The sequence below is a fragment of the Triticum urartu genome, chromosome 7, assembly GCF_003073215.2.
Source record: "Triticum urartu cultivar G1812 chromosome 7, Tu2.1, whole genome shotgun sequence".
NCBI lineage: Eukaryota > Viridiplantae > Streptophyta > Magnoliopsida > Poales > Poaceae > Triticum > Triticum urartu.
The window spans coordinates 564656656-564676215 of NC_053028.1; the positions used below are offsets into that span (position 1 = coordinate 564656656).

Sequence of the window (19560 nt, forward strand, 5' to 3'; positions counted from 1 at the left end):
TATTTGCAACATTTAAGTGGCAGAAAACAAGATTGCTTTGGCAATAAATAAAGAAAGGAGTGCCCACCATGAGAAACTGAGAATCGAGAAGGGCGACAAGCTCACAATAACACCAAAAGCAAGGGAGCGGCGTGTAAAAGGCATGACAACAATTCGTTTCCAATTAAACCCTTGTCCCTGGACTCCTACTGTCCTCCATGTTGGGCGCGTCGTGGCTATATATACAGCTTCTTTCCGCGTCCCGTCGTCACCAAACACCAAAACCATTCAACCTGTATTCAGAAAACCGTGGATGGGATCAGGTCTCTCTCACAACCACCGGAGCAGCGTCGCGCCCCAGCAGCAGCCGTCGTCGGCCCGCGTCATCGCCGCCGACGGCTCGCTGACGGAGTTCGCCGCCTCCTCGCCTGTCAGCGTCTCCGACGTCCTCCGCGCAGGCAATGCGGGCGACTCGTTCTTCCTGTGCAGCTCCGACGCGCTCTACTTCGACGAGGACGTGCCGGCGCTCGGCGGCGGCGAGCTGCTCCGTCCCGGCCAGATATACTTCGTGCTCCCCCAGGCGATGCTCGGGCGGCCCCTCTCGAGCGCCGACATGGCGGCCATGGCGGTGCGGGCTAGCGAGGCGCTGGCGACTAGAGCGCGGCCGCGTGGGCGCGGCGCCGGCATCAGGAAGGTGCGCGTCACGCCGGTGCACGCCGAGGGTAGGCGTGGCGACGTGGACGCACAGGTCAACGCGAAGCTGAACGAGAGGACCCTTGGGGAGTACTCTGCGACGGCCTCGGGTGGTCCGGCGTGGATCGGCAAGAAGGCTGCCGTGGCTGCGTTTCCGCCGGCGAGGAAGGCCCTCAAGCCGCTCAGCACCATCCAAGAAGATGCGGAGTGACGCAATGCTCATAAGAAAAAAAGGCAGGCGACGCCGAGTGATAAAATGGAAGGAAATCACAAGATTTTGTGATAGGATTAATTTTTTCTGTACTATTGTTTTCGCATTAACCATTTTTTGGAACAGTGGTGTTGGTGAGGAAAATTCAAAAAAGGTAGATAGGGATGTCGTTTGGTTGATTTGCCATTGTACATGTACTAGTATTTGGTAACAAAGGGAATTGAAATGTGGTCCCATATATGATTTGTTCATACTTCTACTTTTGTTGATTGTGTTGGGCTAGTGGTCAAAGGCGTCGGCTTTAGATCATGTGATAATATTCGGTTGACTATCGCGCATGTCTTCTTTTTGTCCCCGTTGTGTCGTGATGCCTAAGATTATTTTGTATTGGGGGGAGGAGACTTTAGAAAATGGAAATAGTTGAAGCATCGAGCATCTCTCGTGGCAGAATTAGTGGTGGGTACGGATTAGCTATGTCGAAATCATCTTGTGGACTTCAACTGACGGAGAAGGTACTGGTCTGGTCAGCCAAACGGCAGGTGGATATGCGCATCGTTGGTGGAGCGCACAGGCTGCTACACTAACAAATAAACTTTATACGCAGCTATATCACCAAGTCAAGATGGCCGAGTTGGTCTAAGGCGCCAGTTTCAGGTACTGGTCCGAAAGGGCGTGGGTTCAAATCCCACTCTTGACACAGTTTTTTCGTTCGGCGTGGGTTCAAATCCCACTCTTGACACAGTTTTTTCGTTCATATATTTGCTTCACCTTTTCTTTTTGAATGTAATATCCTTTTGTTTGACTTAATTTTGGTCTGTGCCGTCGGTTGCCGAGTGCCGACCAGATTGTACGACTTCCGCTGAGAGAATCGGCGCTAGGCTGAACGGGCACGAGCATCTCACCGACGCCCCCACTGGAAGTCTGAGCTGTAAAAAAGGCCTCCCTCCGTGATCACAAAGTCGCAGTGCCAGTGGCAACAGCTCCTGGTCTTCTCAACATGCTAGCTACATGCATGCATTCTTTTTGAAAAAACTGGACACGGGAGAAGTTTGAACGAGCGAGTTGCAAATTGCTCGTTCCCCGACTGGGTTTCTCTTTCATGTCCATTGCCCTTGCTCGTGCTGGCGAGAGGGGGACTTCAGACTTGGTCGTGGCACACACACATGATGCTTGCACGGCGGGCGTTGTTTCTGGAAGCCCTGGCTGACGCATTTGACCCGCGGTGAGTGGACGAGAGGCAGGCGTACGGGTACGGCTTCCGTCCCCGCATGGACCACGCGGACCGTGGACTGCGGCGGCATCAGGTAGCGTTCATGTGGCCAACAGGATCAACTACGTGAATGACAACCTACCACTTCAGCAAACCAGCAGTGTCGTCTCTCCCCGTCAACCCGAGCTTTTGGACGAAACTCCATCAGCGAATAATCAACTTGATCTTTTCCCTGATATTTTATCGGATGCCCCTGAGGGGCTCCCGTGGCCGCGAGCATTCAATTTGACACCTCAGGCTCAAAACATAATTCAGCCAAGGCTCCCAAAATAGTGGAACCAGAGTAGCTATAACCAAAACTCTGTATCTTTCTCATTATAAATACCTCAAGTATTACAACTGTGAGAAGAAATAACAGTAGTAAAAACTTACACGAGCCTATGCTATTTATTATTTCACCGTTATTGTGTTACAATGACCTGTGCTACTTAGCCGTTGCACAGTGTCTTGGGAGTGATTGATTCTCTACTGTCATCCTATATCTTCTGCAATGACCTGAAGAATCCTAGTTACAAGTTACAACAACCGAGGAACCTGCAAGAATCAAATCGTTCACCGCTATACATGTGGGCATGGCCTGCCAAGTAAACCTTTCAAGACCTTGCCAACAATCAACTCAATGTTTCTCGGACAAAATGCAACAACCAACGCTTTCTGTTGCAATGTGCATTGAATAACTATCGGCCTGATCCAATCAAACCAGTGGGTGGACATTACCCGCTAGCAAACGACTGCCATCAGTCTAGTCTCCACATGGCAATGCAGATCCCCTCTTCAGGAGCTAGGTTGATACTTGATACCTGTGTATGGGGCCAGTTATAATCAGAAGAAAAAAAAAGTCTGCAGGTTTCACAAAAGCATTGTATAACACTGGATATGGAATGATTCAATTGATAACAATGTTACACACCTTGAGAAAGTTGGGGCGTGAAAATGTGTAGAGATCATGTGGTTGGTCTGGTCATAGTAGATAGACCCCGACCTCCCATGGGAACCATACCAGGAAGCCCCAACTCAGGCTCATCATCTGCTGACAATTAAATGAAAAATAAATGGATGAAACTACAAATTCTGATGTAAAAAATGCATCTACCATACAGCAAACAAATAAACAATATACGGCCATTTTCATGTACTAAACTTTGCTCAAATCCGAATAAGATTCATACAAACTGTGCAACTTTATCATCAATGTTTTTATTACGTACCGTTCACTTCTTCACCAGATTCAGCACCAGCAATCCCGATGCAGGCAAATAAAGATGAATCGTCAACTTTCAAGTGCTCATATGCAAGATACAAGTCCTCAATTGTGGCACTTTCATACAATGTTGTCAATTCCTTAATACAGGATATATCCTGCATTTAATTGGAAGAGATGAACTACAGTAAGACAGTGATACAACAAGAGAAGAGGAAATGAAACTAGTATGGAAACTAATAGCACAAAAAACTAATGAAGGATAAGATATGGACTGGGATCCAACAAATGATAATATCTAACACGAAAAAGATACAATCTATACAGATTTAACATGTGATCATACATTGGCAGATACATGTAATGCAAACTGCTGTTAAAAATTTCCTCTGGGGAAGGCTCTACAGCCCGAATTATTCAGAGGCAGGGTCTTGGCCAAGTCAGCATTTTTTTTAAAGCAGAAGGTTTAGTTATACTTGGTTCAGTAAACACACTGAATGCCCTGAGTGCATGGCCAAGTGTCAGCCAAACCATAGAGTCATACTTGCAGCCTGGTGGAGTATAACCAAGAGCATAGAACATACTCCCTCTGTCCCCTCCCTATCTTTTCAATGCAATGAAACGCAAGAGTCCTCTGCGTTTTCTCGAAAAAAAGAAAAAGAACTCCCTCTGTCCCAAAATAAGTGTCGCCGATTTAGTACAACTTATTTTGGGACGGAGGGAGTAGATTTATTTGTTTTCCTTCTGCTACTCATACAGCAACCCCTGGAACTTCTTGATATATCAACAAACTTCTCAACCAATAATTACATGATCATAACTATCATCGAGATGGTCGTGGGTCAGCAGGCTTTCAGAAGTTCGTCTAGAAAACTTGCATCAAGAAAATCTAGTCAGAGTAACTACATGGAGTTCACCACAGTAAAGTGGCACAAGGATGATGCAGCCGGAGTCTCCGTGAAACCAGGGCTTGGAGAGTCGGTCTATTTCTGTTCTAGTTTCCTATAGAATATGCACTTATAAACCTCACATACAGAATACCTTTCTCGGCACGGATGCAGACTGCAGATGGGCTAGCAAACCAAGCCAATAGGCATTTGTTTTTGTCTCTGCCTCATGTTTCATCAGCAGTGTCCTCTTTGCCTGAAACATGCAAAAAAATGCTAACCAAATTAACAAGCAAAGAAGTATGTTCTCATAGTTACGTTTAAAGCTCTGAGCTTAGTAATACAATACATATGCATTTCTTTAAGATGTGGATTCAACTTGAGTACAGAAAAATTGAACAACATATGCAATCATAAAAATGTGCACTTCTGTTAGACTACCATTTAAGCAACATGGCCCTGATTAGCAAGAATTGTCACAGATGAAAAATAGTACTCCCTCCGATCCAAAATAAGTGTTGCAGTTTTGAACTGTGGTTAGTTTAAAACTGCGACACATATTATGGCTCGGAGGTGGTACGGAATTTTGACTAACCCGATCCAGCTCCCTTTCAACAATTTTATTGTGATGTAAACCTCTGAGAACACCTTTGCACGCATCAACAGCCTTATGGACCTGGCATCAAGATCGCAAAATGCAGATATTAGCAGCGGAAGAACAAAGTAAGACAAGCTCAAGATCACAGCTTTTACCTTGCTCGGAGTTGAAGTTACCGCGATCACATACCAACCAAGATCCAGTTTGTCAAAAAGATTTAATTCAAAAGAAACATCGTAGGTTAATCCCATTGAATCTCGCACTGTTGTAAATAGCCTGAGAGAAAAAAGGTGCAGCCCATCATGTTAGTCTTATCAGGTAAAAACCAACAGAACATCAAAGTGAATCATGACACGCAACCAAGCATCTCGCAGGGACATCAATAAGACATGAAACCATGAATGTCGCTTAATAGAATACATAGGGCATCATCACGATTTTTGCATAAGCAACAACTCATGACCCAGTTATCCAAGGGTGGGACACGAAAGTAAGCACACCATGCACTTTGTAGCATATTAGCATGTACTGTGTATGGAAGAGCTTCATAACGATTTAACAAAAAAGAATTATGCGTGTACTGTGTATGGAAGAGCTTTACAATGATGTAACAAAAAAAATGCACTGAAATGCTTTACCTGGAATTTATAATTTCAGCCAGCAAACTCAAAGCGATGCCAAAGAAAAGAGGATGGTTGCGAACGTTAATATGTGTCTTCCCCGAGTTAGCCGGTGCAGAGATTTCTGCTAAGATGGTACGACAATTATCAGTGCACATGTTTATACCCACAAGGTCATTAACAGATGAGTAGTAAAATCCTCAAACAAAAACAAAAATTAGGTCTAATTCAAGATATGGCACTTGAGTTGGAGTCAGTCGTGTGGCTCATGTCAGAGAATAGCACACATATTGAATTATAGTTACCATCTGCGCTGGAACTTCGAATGTCATTGAAGAGATCTTTTCCTTCAGTAGCAAACCCCCATCGGTTAGGTGCCGGGCCTGCAATGTATGCACAAGCTCTCTCATCTGTATCCTTTATGTATACCTGGGAAAGAATTCACGGTTAAATGAATATGTTTAGATTTGGTCTTTTGTTAGGATGGCTACTGTTTTTTGGCATGTTAATTGCTCTTTGCCTATTAAATTCATTTTTCTTGCCAATCTTAGCCAGCTCATGGCAACCAAAAGCTCAACCAGAACTTAGGCTAGCAAAAAAATTGGCAGGGCAAGCTTGGGCTAGAACCAAACACACCCTGAGGCTTAAAACACATGATTTTAATGAAGTACCAAAATATCCATCTTTTTTTCATGAATGCTTCAACATATTAAAAAGATGGTTATGAAGGCTGCATGACAGTTCATACTTGCTGGAAATGCAGATCCGATGGGGATGGCAGGAAGGAAATCTTCTCAATATGTTCCTCTTTGTTTGAAGATTTTGCAGCGCTTACAGTCCCAAGATAATCAAGAACACAAGATTCTACCTCTTGTTCTGTGAAATCACCAACTACACTGACCTGAAAAAAATATTTTCAACATTAAGTTAAAAAAAGGATTAAAAGAATGTTAGAACAAAGAGATGTAGAGAAAGGAGATTCAGAATGGACAAACTACTCAACAAACCTCCATGTTGCTACCCACAAACTGGTTCATGACAGCTTCTTTAACTGATTGAAGAGTCAACTTCTCCAATGAATGTGGTGATGGTTCTACAAACCTTTCATCATGGTTCAACATGGCTACCATAAGTTTGTGAGCCGTGGCACGTTCCAAACTTTTGGGAATAGACCGGTAGTAAGACAAATATAGTTGAGCAGCTCTATCGAATGCATCTTCTAGCCACACATTATGCTGTAACACAAAGTGAAATATATATATGTAAGGGGAAGACCTACATGTTTCAGAAAACTCATATTTTTATAGCAAGACAGGTGACATATGTAGTAAGTTAAACCCACACCTCAAGGACCATATGGAGGAGCTGGAAAGCAGCACGCATGCCATTATCTCTCAAAGCAAACCTAAATTCCATAAATATGAACTCCTCATTGGATTCCAGCGAGCAGTTTATAAGATTATTCACACAGAAAAGTTCAACCTGAAATAAAAATCATATGCAGATTATAAGAAAATGTTATCAAACGATTTCTCAGCAGTAATAAGATAAAAGGAAAACAATATGTGAACATCACAAGTGGATTACATGCATGAATATGAATATTATCAAAGCTAGTGGGGATGAACGGGATAGATATAAACAAAAACCATAGGCTATTGTAAGAAAATTAAACCATAGGGCATTGTATATTATACGATTTATGAATTATAATTTGAAGCTAGAATTACATAAAAGACTATATCATGTGACTAGTGACTAGTCTAAATGTTTATGCATACATAATCGGTAAGTTTGAAGTTTGGGAAGCTTGACTGGCATGGACATAAAACTGAATAGTAGGGGGTACCTGTTCCCTCGAAAAGTTACCAACACAGCCACCTTCACTCAAAGTACGAACACCAACGATAACAGATCCCTTCGATTCAGAATCTTCGGTGGCTCTCCCGCCACCTACTATCAGCCGCATGACACCAACCCTTGCCTCATTTTGTGTGATCTATCATGAATCATCATTAAAATGTTAGTCTGGAACGTGAGATAAAAGCTAAATTACATCAGAACTTCCATCTCTAGAAGTGAACTAAAGTACCTTGTAGTTGACGGAAATTCCATTAGAAAGGCGACGTTGTGTTATACCGGTTTCATTGTCAAATACTTTCACCACATCATCCTCTTTGAAAGGAACAAATGATGGTCGGTGTTGCACTTTCAAGTCTTCAAGTTCTGATTGAGTAATCAACTCTTTTGGCACCTCAAGCTGCAATCATAATAACAATCAATAACATGTTACTTTACAGTTATTAGTGACACCAAAATACATCTACAGCCAAGTTAGTATAGTTTCAGAACCAAGAAAAGATATCAGAAATAACTAAGATACCTCAGGCTCTGGGTAAATGGGTTCTTCAAGACCTGCCTTCATGGACTCGGTTATTTCTTCTGGGCATATCTCAAAACTACTTTCACCTACTCCATCGATATGGACCTTTTTAGGTACACACGCCACAATAGCAGCAGGAAGTGGTGCACTGGGCTTCCCAAAGTCCGAAATAAATTCAAGTACTTCTGCACCAACGGTGTTAACCTACATATGGCAAAAATGTGTTTAATAGTATCATTAAAAGCTACTCCCTCCGTTCCAAATTACTTGTCGCAGGTATGGATGTATCTAGATATATTTTAGTTCTAGATACATCAATTTCTGCGACGAGTAATTTGGAACGGAGGGAGTAATAGACAGTAAAATGCATTTATGTCATTTGTTTCTAATATGACATATATATGAGAAATGATTATGTTAGCACCTCTTCAAGTGTGACAGTTTCGGCAACCCCAAGCAAACTATCATGTCCCTGCAACTGATCCATGACTGTATGGCCAAGTGCATCACTCTCCATAATGAAGTCCAAGTTATCAACTGAGGGCACACTATCAATCATCATAGCCAGCTGCTCACTATCTTTTATCAGTGCATCCATATAACGGGTCATTTCTCCCATTGTGACACCAAACTCCTTGAGTCTCCGAACCTAAAATAGCACAAGGAGAAGTTGGTAAACAGTAAAGAAACATTTGCGACAAAATGGCTCAAGTAATAAAAGGTAAAAGGCATTTGTGCAGCACAAATCTCACTGTCAAGAAACTTTTGTGCATTGCGTCAAACCAGTAGAAACCGTTTACCTGCACATCCATCAGTTCTACTGATACAAATTCTTGAGTTGGCTTGAGTTCAAGCTTGACCTGGGTTAATGTCAAACTTGATCTGGCTACAGTTGGTTCAAAGCTCGCATTTGGCCTGGATTTCCAAGATTGAACTTGGATCGTGCCATATTAGACTGGGCTAGTAGGCTTAGGCAGGTCACAGACGAAGCTAGGCTTTGTTAGGAATATGCAACTTGTATTCCCATGAGGCCATAGGCCGATATATATACATGTACAGGTGTGGAACATATGCAGGAAACCCCTTATACAACGGGATAAATACAACGGGGTACATGACTTATATTATAACTCTAACACCCCCCCTCAAACTCATGGTGGATGAACAACACTGAGTTTGGAGAGATAAAAGCCATGTTGTGCTCTAGTCTGGGCCTTCGTCAGGAAATCCGCCAACTGTAACTCAGAAGGCACATACTGAAGAGCAATAACCTGATCCTGCACACCAGCGCGCACATAGAAAGCATCAACACCAATATGCTTGGTGAGCTCATGCTTCACAGGATCGCGCGCAATGCTAATAGCACCTGTACTGTCAGATAAGAGCAGAGTCGGTGTAGTGACAGAAACACCAAAATCCTGAAGTAACCACCGTAACCAAGTCACCTCTGCCGTCAAAAGAGCCATTGCTCGCAACTCAGCCTCGGCACTCGAACGGGAAACTGCAATCTGTTTCTTCGTCTTCCAGGCAATGAGAACCACCAAGAAAAACACAGTAGGCAGAAAGTGAACGGCAATCTGAAGGATCACTAGCCCACGTAGCATCCGAATAGGCCTGAAGCTGTAAAGAACTGGAGCGAGGAAAGAACAGACGGTGAGAGATCGTGCCCCAAAGATATCGAAGAACACGAAGGAGATGACTATAGTGAACCGATGTGGGAGCAGAGACGAACTGACTCAGAATATGAACCGGATAAGAGATGTCCGGACGAGTGACAGCTAGATAGACAAGACTGCCAACAAGATGACGATAACGCGTCGGGTCAGGGAGAGGATCACCATCAGTAGCACGGAGGTGAAGATTGAGCTCCATAGGAGTCTCAACAATGCGCTCGTCAGTAAGAGCAGCACGAGCAAGAAGATCCTGGATATACTTTTCCTGGGATATAAAAAAGCCATCAGAGGTAGAAGAGACTTCAATCCCAAGAAAGTAGCGAAGAGGTCCAAGATCAGACATAAGAAACTGCTCACTAAGACGAGCCTTTACAAAGGCAATATACTCAGGGTCGTCGCCAGTGATGATCATGTCATCAACATAGAGAAGAAGAAGAGTCCGACCACGAGTGGAAATGTGGACAAACAACGCTGGATCATGATCACTCGCTGAAAAACCAGCGGCAGTCACCACAGAGGCAAAACGCTCAAACCAGGCGCGAGGGGCTTGCTTAAGGCCATAGAGAGCGACGAAGACGACAGACCATGCCATCAGGTACAGAATACCCAGGTGGGGGCTGCATGTATACCTCCTCACGCAGCTCACCATTAAGAAAGGCATTCTTAACATCAAGCTGAGAAACAGACCAATGACGAATAGAGGCCACAGCGAGAAGTGTGCGGATAGTGGTCATATGGGCCACAGGAGCAAATGTCTCATCGTAATCACGACCATGCTCCTGCTGAAAACCACGAGCCACAAGACGAGCTTTGTAACGCTCAAGAGAACCATCAAAGCGAGTCTTAACCTTGTAGACCCACTTACAAGTGATGGGACGAACACCAGGAGGAAGAGAAACAAGATCCCACGTGCCGGTGCGCTCAAGAGCAGCAAGCTCCTCTGCCATCGCAAACTGCCATTCAGGATGAATAAGAGCATCGCGATAAGACGTAGGCTCGAGTATAGTCGAAAGAGCATATCGACTAGGAGAATAGCGGTCAGGGGGAGGGCGAGGCCAAGCCCGAAGACCATAAGGCGGCTGGGATGAGGAGGACAACGCACCAGAAGTAGATGGCACGTCAGTGGATTTATCCAGAACACGTGGACGTCGAGTATAATGAAAAAGAAAGGAGGGAAGAGGTGGAATCACTGGAGGTGGAGACGGGGAATGTAGCGATGACGAAGGTGGAGAAGAGGAAGGTATCGGTGATGAAGGTGGAGATGGGAAATGTGTCGGTGATGAAGGTGGAGAAGAACCTGTAGGAGAGGATGGCGTCGGATCTGCAACAGCAGGACGAGGAATAGGAATACTGGGCACAGAGGGAGGTGTGTCAGGAAAAGTGAGGAAAGAGGTATCCTCCACTGAAAAGGTTGAGGAAGATGGACGCTGGTAGAAAGGACGAGACTCATCAAAAGTTACATCCCGAGAAATACGCATCCGACGACCGATAGGATCCCAACAACGATAGCCCTTATGCTCATCACTATAGCCTAAGAAGACACACTCAACAGACTGAGCGGACAGTTTGGTGCGTTCACGAGGGGCTAGAAGAACATAGCAAACACAACCAAACAAACGAAGCGCCGAGTAATCAGGAGAACGATCAAAGAGACGCTCAAAAGGAACGCCACCCTGCAAAGCAGTGGAAGGCTGAAGGTTGATGAGATAGGTGGAAGTGGAAACAGCCTCGGCCCAAAAGTGAGGTGGAAGAGAGGCGGCGATCATCAACGCACGAGCCGTCTCAAGAAGGTGACGATGCTTGCGCTCAGCCACGCCATTCTGAGCATGAGCACCAGGACAAGAGAACTGAGCAAGAGTACCTTGCTCGGCAAGAACTCCATGCAACATCTTGGAGGTATACTCTCCAGCAGAGTCAGCACGGAACACACGAATAGGCGTAGAGAACTGAGTGTGGACCATGGCAGCAAAATGCTTATAGATAGATAAGACCTCACTACGAGAAGACATAAAATATATCCATGTGTGCCAAGAGAAATCATCTATGAAGATAATATAGTAGCGATGACCTCCCTTCGAGGCAAAGGGAGCTGGACCCCAAACATCAGAGTGAATAAGGTCGAAAGGACGCTGAGACACAGTCTCGCTATGAGGATAAGGTAACTGGATCTGTTTGCCAAGACGGCAACCCTGACAGTCTAAAGACACACCGCCGGAGACGGATCCAAGAAGGCCACGTCGAACTAAAGAGGAGAGACGAGAGCCACACAAATGACCAAGGCGATGATGCCACTGCTGAAAAGAGCTAGTAGACAAGGTGACCGAGGCGGAGAGACTGGCAGCGGTAGCAGCGGAGGGAAGGTGAAGCCAGTCAAGCTCCCAGAGACCCTGAGAGTCACGGCGCCGAGGGCCAGCACCAAGGAGAGTACCAGTGTGACGGTCCAGAACAGAACAGGAGTCAAAGTCTAGAATGACCCGACAACCAGAGTCAACAATCTGACCACCAAAAAGAAGCTGCATGGTAAGTCGAGGAACATGAGCAACATCAGGAACATGAAAAGATGAGGTGCTAAGAATGCCTCGCCCATTAACCGGGAGGGAGGTACCGTCAGCAGTATGAACATGAACAGGAGAATCGAGAGCACGAATGGAAGACAAAGTGGATGAATCATGAGTCATATGAAAAGATGCTCCAGTATCAAGAATCCACGAAGATGTACCTGACTGTGTAGAAGGTGGTCTCACAATGCCAGAAGACTCAGTAGCAGAACCAGCAGAACCTGTCGATGAAGAACCGGAAGATGGAGCTAGCAGGCATCGAAGTCGCACAATCTCCTGCTCGGTCAGGGGCTGAACTGAAGAGGTCGATGTAGATGCACCCGACAATGGAGAGCCGGAGGTACTCAGCAAGGCGCGAAGTCGCGCAATCTCCTCCTTAGTGAAGTACACAGTTGAAGTAGTCGACGCAGTAATACCGGGAGATGAGCGACCACCACCATCTGTGGAAGCCGCTAGATGTGGCGGTGTAGAATGACCAGCAGCATCCACAAGGACCGGTGGTGAAGACGAGACCGTATGCAGACAAGCACCAAGCGCGAAGGGAAGACGCGTGTGCAAGGCGCGGTCAATGGAGTCATATGCACCAGCACCACCAGTGGAAGTCGCGGGAGGTGTCGGGGAAGAGCGACATTCACCGATGACAGTCGCGAGAGGAGTCGATGTAGAGCGACTATCATCATGTGCGGGGGTAACAGGAGGAGCCGCAGAAGAGCGACCAACACAGCCTGCAGAAGACGCCGAAGAGGAGGACGTCATAGACGAAGGAGCATCAAGCACCGAGGAACGATGCATATGCGAGACGGGATCAAAGTAAGGAACACCGTCAAGAGTAGGCGGACAGCGAGTGAGATGCATACGCGAGGAAAGCATCATTTTTTTTTACTCTGACAATCGGCGGCTGAGGCACCACGCAGCACCAAGGAGCAGTAGTAGCACCACGTAGAAGCACGTACACCACCAGATCGAGAGGAATTGAGGAGACAACACGTAGCAGCAAGTAGCACGTAGCAGCACCAGATAGGAGCAGTACGCTCCTTTGTTTTTGACGAAGAAAAGAGCTGGGGCTGGAGAACGGCAGCAGCGGACGAACACCTCAGACTACACGTCTTGGGCTGCGGCGGGTGACCCAGCAGGCGGGGAGTGGATCGAGGCGACCCGATCTGGAGGGCGCGACCCGAACTGGAGGGTGCGACCCGATCCGGACAGGCAGATGGATCGGGGCAGCGGCGGCCAGCGGAGAATCGGGTGCGGACGAACACAACGGCGATCAGGAGAGTTGTGGTTGTGCGTACACAGATGAGCAGCAGCAGTCGGCCGGAGAGAGGAGCAGCGGCAATCGACGCCGGAAATTGGAACGAAGAGCACGAGTTGCACGTGCGAAAAAAAAAACCCTAGGGCTCTAATACCATGTTAGGAATATGCAACTTGTATTCCCATGAGGCCATAGGCCGATATATATACATGTACAGGTGTGGAACATATGCAGGAAACCCCTTATACAACGGGATAAATACAACGGGGTACATGACTTATATTATAACTCTAACAGGCTTGACTTGTGAAGCTGTCATGCTAGGACAACCTTGCTGTAATATTTTCCATTCAATTATCATTTATTCTCTTCAACAAATGTTGTCCTAAAACATTTCTTGTAGCTAAAAGGGTAATGTTCTTGATGTACGTGCTAAACCAACACTTAAATTTCACAGGACTTTCCTCATATGCCAATTGCAATAGATGAATATAGATGGTAGTGTACTGATTCAAACTCATGTTCTCTAGGTAATTGATCCATATTTGAATGACATAATACAGTCAGCTCAAACTATATTTGTAAAACATACAGAGTAATTGAGCCATGAAGGCACAAACAAACCTCATGAACAGCAACTTTGATGGCACTCTTCCAATTTTGGGGTTCAGCTGTTACTGTTAGAGTAGTGACAGTGCATCCTTCCCTTCCTGAGTCACTGTGATCCAACTCAACTGATGTAAAGGGAGGATTTGAGCTCTGTATAATAAAAGAAGGAAAAAAAACTTTATTCAGTCAGAGAAACCATGTAACTAACTCATATGTTCCATTTCCTTGTAAAATACATAATAGTGTGCTAAGTGCTAACGTGTGCTAATTCCTCACTGGAAATCTTGGATATTTGACTCGCATTTCAAGTCCAATATCCAGTATAATGCATCCTGAGTAGCTAATAGCTCGGCTAAAAGCCTAAAAGACCAAAACAAGTATGAATTATATTATGTATGGACTGGAGTGACATTTAATGTGAGTTGTAGTAGACTGGTGGGCGTAAAGATCCTAACAACGAGAAAATAACATGTGCAAATGTGCATACATATGAAAGTATGAAGTGCTTGAATTAATCTGCTTATGCGAGGATACAAAGTTATAAACCACAGAAAATATTATGTTCTGACGCAACAAACAAAATGGAAAAACTTATACATATATCATGAACGTTTCTCCAAACCACAAACCTTGTATCGTGTATTTATTCGGAAGTGCAGAGCAGATAAAAATATCCGTTTCATCAGTACACTGCGCAGGTCTTTGTATGTACGAACTTGGTTGACGGGTATCTGTCCAAAAATGGAAAGCAAGTCAGACATACGAAGCATGATTAAGGAACTTCACAGACAGAAGCAGTAACCTGACTGCAGAAATCCTCCTATTTTTTTCGTAGCAATAAAAAGACAATCCATTCAAATATCTTTAAAGGTGAACAATTAAGTGCACTATTGTCAACATGACACTTTCTAACCCTAGCAAAAAATTGCACTATTGAAACATACGTGGTGCACGTTACAGCAATGCTGATACAGCTTGCTTATATCTATTAAATATTATAACGGAAACCAGTCCCTAGGAACACTAATGGAACGATTGGTGGTAAACTAACCACAGGGCGCAGAACATAACTGTAAGAGTAAAGAGTAGCAGGCAACCATACCTTGCAGAACATGTTAATAGAGAAGCTCTGAATCAACTCATGTTGAAAAATCACTGGAGGCTTGGCAGCCTGATCAACCTCAGGAAGAGACCATTTATGCTCTACAGGAGGTCTGACTGCCTGTCTTTCCCTTTTTATAGGTTTTAGTTTATCTGTGGCAGGTGATCTTTCACCAGTTAGGCTTGCGGCCAAGCCACCTGGTAGCTTTGGTGCAAAGAGGCTTGCCATAGCACCAAACGGACTTCCAGACGACATAGGGGCTGCTTCGTTTCCTGAAAGTGTATGTTCGAACACAGCCTGCATTGAAATGGGTCAGCTAACCAGCTTGCAACTTAATCCTATAGGGGAATCAGCTAAATAATCAACAACAATACTTAAAAGGATGTAATTTCTAACTACCTCTATCTCCCGCACTGCTCTGGGAATATCATCAATTTCTCCTACCAGGTATAAAGTGGCATTGGCAGGGTAATACCATCGCTCATGGAATCTGCGGATCTTATCAGGATCCCATTTAAGTATTTGCTCCTCAAGTCCAATAGGAAATCTGTTGCTCAATTTGTTTTCGGAGTGTAAATGTTGCAACAACTACAAGCATAGGAACCATAATTACTGATTGTACAGAAAGATAGTGTCTTAATGATTCAATACTGTCCCAGGAACATGGCCAAAAAGAATAAGAACAAAAACTTACCTGGCAATCAACACGGTATTCGATTGTGTTCATCATCTGGAGCTCTGAAAGAATTGCTCTTCTCTCTTTCTCAACGCGAGACGATGAGAACTTAGGATGAAAAGCTATCTGAAAGGAATAAATTGAAGAACCTGTTCATATATCTACGTAATAGCATTAAGAGATTTGTCATACAGACTAATATCATGCCATTGCAGCATGCATCAAAATTTTAGCTACCAGTTTGAAGATAATGTTGTATCAAATAACATTAAATGACAGTGGTGGGTAGTCTTTAATTTGCTCCGACCATTTTGAATATGTTTGCTGTTTCATATATCTTTAACAGAAAGAATGAATATGCTTGTGGTTTCAAATATCTTTAACAAAAATAGATAGCCTATGGTTGGCATACATCCTATAACTCCAAATAGGAATGCAATTGAGTAAGATCTTACCTCATTCAAAGCATCCAACACAGAAGGGAGTAAGGATTCACCATATTCCTGCCACACCGAAGACAAACTAAATGTCAGACCCTAGACAAACAAGAGAAGACATCTAATTTCAACCATCAGTATTCACAGAATATAAGTCTGGCAGCTAACATATACATTTTCAAATCCATTCGATGAAAGTGCTTGTCAAAGAAAGTATGCAAATAGGAAAGTAACAATGGCCTCGAATAAACCATCAAGAGTTAATTTCCAACCCAAAATTGACACTGAGAAAAGCCACAAAAGTAAGGACCTTTGTTTTAGTTGGAGAATGGATATGGAAGACTGTATGGTGGAAGTCTGTATATGCATTAGACCTTGCACCTGTCCCCAAGAGTTTCTCACGCTTTTTACTCCCAAGAAATGCAACATGCTCGATCATATGTGCAATTCCCTGCTCGTCCTCTTCCTCGTCAATTGATCCGACATGAACTTCCATGTGAGCCTCAAACCTGCAAACTAAAATACTTAGAACCATGCACATATTTAAATATGTATATCAAAGTAATTTTGCTTAGTCTGACTTAACTAAAGTTTAAGTGTGGCATGAATTAAGCATGGTTTAATATTTACTGGCTGCTGCGGATCCATACACCGGAGCAGAATTTCCATGTTCAGGGACTCAAATCAACACTGTCCTGGTTAATTCTCCAACGGATTCACCTATAGTTCTTTAAAATGTCTCTTAAAGTAAATTAAAATAATAAGAGAGCAATGGAAGCCACAATGTATGATGATGCATCCATATACAAGCATGAGAATTTTATGGTCCAGAAATCAAGACAGGTTGAAACCATGTACTTGTTCAACTATTTAAGAGTTTCAGCAATCATTCTGCCATGTATCTTTGAAACTGCATTGAAGTGAAACAGAAAAGACAACACAAATTGCTAGTTCACTGGGAAATTGTGGTTGTGAATGTAGAAAGGGTTCAATAAAAATTCAGTTGCAAGGGAAATGATTATGGCAGTACGGCCATGTCATACCCACTTCTGGTAATTGTATTACAGTGTATAAAATGAGGTGAAAATGAAGTTTCCTCACCTGTCCGCTGGAACTTTATTAGGTAAAATAAGATATCTGAGGCCATTCTTCAATTGACCACGTATTAGCTTTGGATGGGACGGAAGAGGAGTGTCCAGGACATCTTCAAGCGCCCCGTTTGTAATCGTGGGATCATAAGGTTTATCAAGAGCCGTCTCAGACCATGTTGGACTTGCAACATGTGGTTCGTCAGGTCCAGCAGCACGTAATATATGACTACGCCTGGTCTGAAAAACATCAAATAGTTAAGTCAATGCCTTCAACATTTTGCTTGCTGCATACTCAAATACCGACAAGGCGACAAGCAACAGCCCTCTCGCTATATGTTGCTTGATACAAAATATTTGCCTCCCACTAGTGAAGCTCAACATTTAGCTTGACAGTTAATGAAAAAACAAACATGTGCAGGCTTTATGGACATCGAAACCAGGGAAATCCTTTTAGTGCAAAAACTAACGCTTAAATCTTTTACACTTCTATACTGATGGTCGGTCCACATTTATTGCGCTGCTCATATACCCCCCATAATTTGCACCACTAATTACGGAACCAAGCAGAACCTATATACTCCAAGAGAAGTAAGGAACAAAACACTTTTCCTAGCAGTCATCACGTGCAATCCATAACAGGAAAAAAATAGCTGCCTGATAATCTATCAACTCAGATGAAACGAACCTTAGGCCCGCTCCACTGGCTGTGCAGCGATAAGCCCGAGGTGTGCGGGAGCGCGCAGGGCGCGAACCTGGCGAGCCCCGGCCGCCCCCGCCTCCGGCTCCTCGGGAAGCACGAGAGGCACCCGTCCCTCTCCTCGCCGAGAATCCCAGCGGCCGACGCTGACGCCGCGCCGAGCCCTTGCGTCCGCCTCCTCGACCTGCAGGCACACACACAGCAAGACGAATCAGCAATTCGCTAACAAACCCGGTGAACCCTCGCAGGCGGCGTGGGGGAGTTCGTGCGTCCGTGCTCGCCTGGGCGTGACGGCGCGGCGGTGCGAGCAGCGGAGGGGGTTGGCCGGCGCGGCGGTGGCGGAGGGGCGCAGGGCGAGGGAGGCGCGCGGGCGGAAGGCGTGGGAGGAGTGGTGCACCGCGGCGGCGGAGAGGGAGAGGCCCGGGGCGAGGCGCGGGGGCGCGGCCGCTGCCGCGGCGACGACGGAGGGGGAGGGGAAGGAGGCCATGGGGGTGGGATGGCCCGGAGGGGAGGGGAGGATAGGAGAGCGAGAGAACGCTGCTCTCTCCCTCTATTACTAGTCTTTTCTGGGTATTTTTGGTGTTTTTTGTGAGGGTAAAATAGGCTGGGGCCTATCGAGGAGTTGGGGGCCGGCACGGCGGCTTTCGCGGCTGCGAGAGGTGGAGACGCAAATATCCCCCTGACTCGCGAGTTGGTGCCGGAAGGCACCCGAGTTTCCATTCGGGTTCGGCCCCGGACGCACCAAAGCGTGAACAGACTTTCTTTTCTTTCTTTTTTTGAGGTTGAGAATCAACCGACTTTCTTTGTTTTTTTTAACACAACAGACTTTCTTTGTCGAGATTAATGTTGTCGCTTTATTTAGCCAACATGGCTAGGAATCAAATTGGGTGTTCACAGATCATTTGTGAATATGACTGCTTGGAGGTAATTGATGTGTGCAATGGAGTCTCAGATGTATTGGCACCGTATGCTGCTACTCTCGTGGATTGTTTCCAACTCGCACACAGTATACCTTTGATTCGTTTCCAGCATTGTTCGAGGGAAGCCAATAATTTGGCACACTATATAGCTAGGCATGCTTATGATATTCAGTTGGTGTATTTGATGGGACGATGAACCATCTAGTTTTCTTCTTTCACGTGTCTTTAAGGATGTAACTCCGATAATTTCACAATAAAGTGCCTTGAGGCTTTCCCTTCAAAAGAAAAACATGACTAGGAATATATTTTGGAACTACATCTAAAACAAAATCCGTGGGAGTCCCTAACCAAATCTTACAAATCTCATCTTCTACGCCTACTTTTGCTAACTTATGCACGACAATATTAGCAGAACGATGAACCCATACAACTCGAAAATCCATACGCGTGTTGAGCATCTACTTTATCTCTTGAATCCACGACACGACTGCAGCTAGGTTCATCTACGAATCATTGATCATTTGCACCACTGTCTTGTTATCAAGCTTCAGATGGACCCCCTCAATCTCGTGCTCGGTCGCTACCTATATACGTCTCCTGCAAGCAAGAATTTCAGCAGCCTCTAGATCAAAAATGTTTTGGAAATAGTGGCTAACTCCAGCCAGAAAAGCTCTATTGTGATCCATCAGCATGGCACCACCTC

The 19560-nt window shown here is 44.9% G+C and overlaps 2 protein-coding genes and 1 non-coding gene across 4 annotated transcripts; 2 read left to right on the plus strand and 1 right to left on the minus strand.

Moving 5' to 3' along the window:
• The first annotated feature begins 238 nt into the window (after positions 1-238).
• Positions 239-1121, plus strand: LOC125521497. The gene has a single exon (XM_048686550.1). It carries the CDS (start codon positions 293-295, stop codon positions 881-883), a length of 591 nt encoding a protein of 196 aa, XP_048542507.1. The 5' UTR covers positions 239-292; the 3' UTR covers positions 884-1121.
• Positions 1122-1499: 378 nt separating this feature from the next.
• TRNAL-CAG lies at positions 1500-1580 on the plus strand. The gene has a single exon. It is a non-coding gene; the product is annotated as a tRNA-Leu (tRNA).
• An 861-nt stretch (positions 1581-2441) lies between these two features.
• On the minus strand, positions 2442-18490 carry LOC125519800 (stromal processing peptidase, chloroplastic). Of its 2 annotated transcripts, none has more exons than XM_048684569.1 (25): positions 18219-18490; positions 17926-18121; positions 17251-17477; positions 16460-16658; positions 16168-16215; positions 15731-15838; positions 15436-15624; positions 15037-15333; positions 14564-14665; positions 13950-14084; positions 8267-8491; positions 7843-8046; positions 7552-7719; positions 7309-7458; positions 6804-6941; positions 6467-6694; positions 6208-6360; positions 5765-5888; positions 5478-5583; positions 4995-5115; positions 4837-4917; positions 4396-4497; positions 3362-3512; positions 3064-3180; positions 2442-2953 (listed from the first exon to the last, which is right to left on the minus strand). In XM_048684569.1, the coding sequence occupies exons 1-24, from the start codon at positions 18422-18424 to the stop codon at positions 3098-3100; spliced, it is 3741 nt and encodes a 1246-aa protein (XP_048540526.1). In that variant the 5' UTR covers positions 18425-18490; the 3' UTR covers positions 2442-2953; positions 3064-3097. The 2 variants fall into 2 exon arrangements, with proteins under 2 accessions (XP_048540526.1, XP_048540525.1); XM_048684568.1 differs by having other exon boundaries at positions 5478-5586.
• Positions 18491-19560: the final 1070 nt, after the last annotated feature.

Bases quoted from the DNA above. Each gene is read 5' to 3' on its own strand.
- LOC125521497 (XM_048686550.1), top strand. From the start codon at position 293: ATGGGATCAGGTCTCTCTCACAACCACCGGAGCAGCGTCGCGCCCCAG.
- LOC125519800 (XM_048684568.1), bottom strand. From the start codon at position 18,424: ATGGCCTCCTTCCCCTCCCCCTCCGTCGTCGCCGCGGCAGCGGCCGCG. The intron at 15,839-16,167 runs GTAAGATCTTAC...TATTCCTTTCAG, and splicing joins TGTTGGATGCTTTGAATGAG to ATAGCTTTTCATCCTAAGTT. The intron at 6,942-7,308 runs GTACCCCCTACT...TTTTTATTTCAG, and splicing joins GTAACTTTTCGAGGGAACAG to GTTGAACTTTTCTGTGTGAA.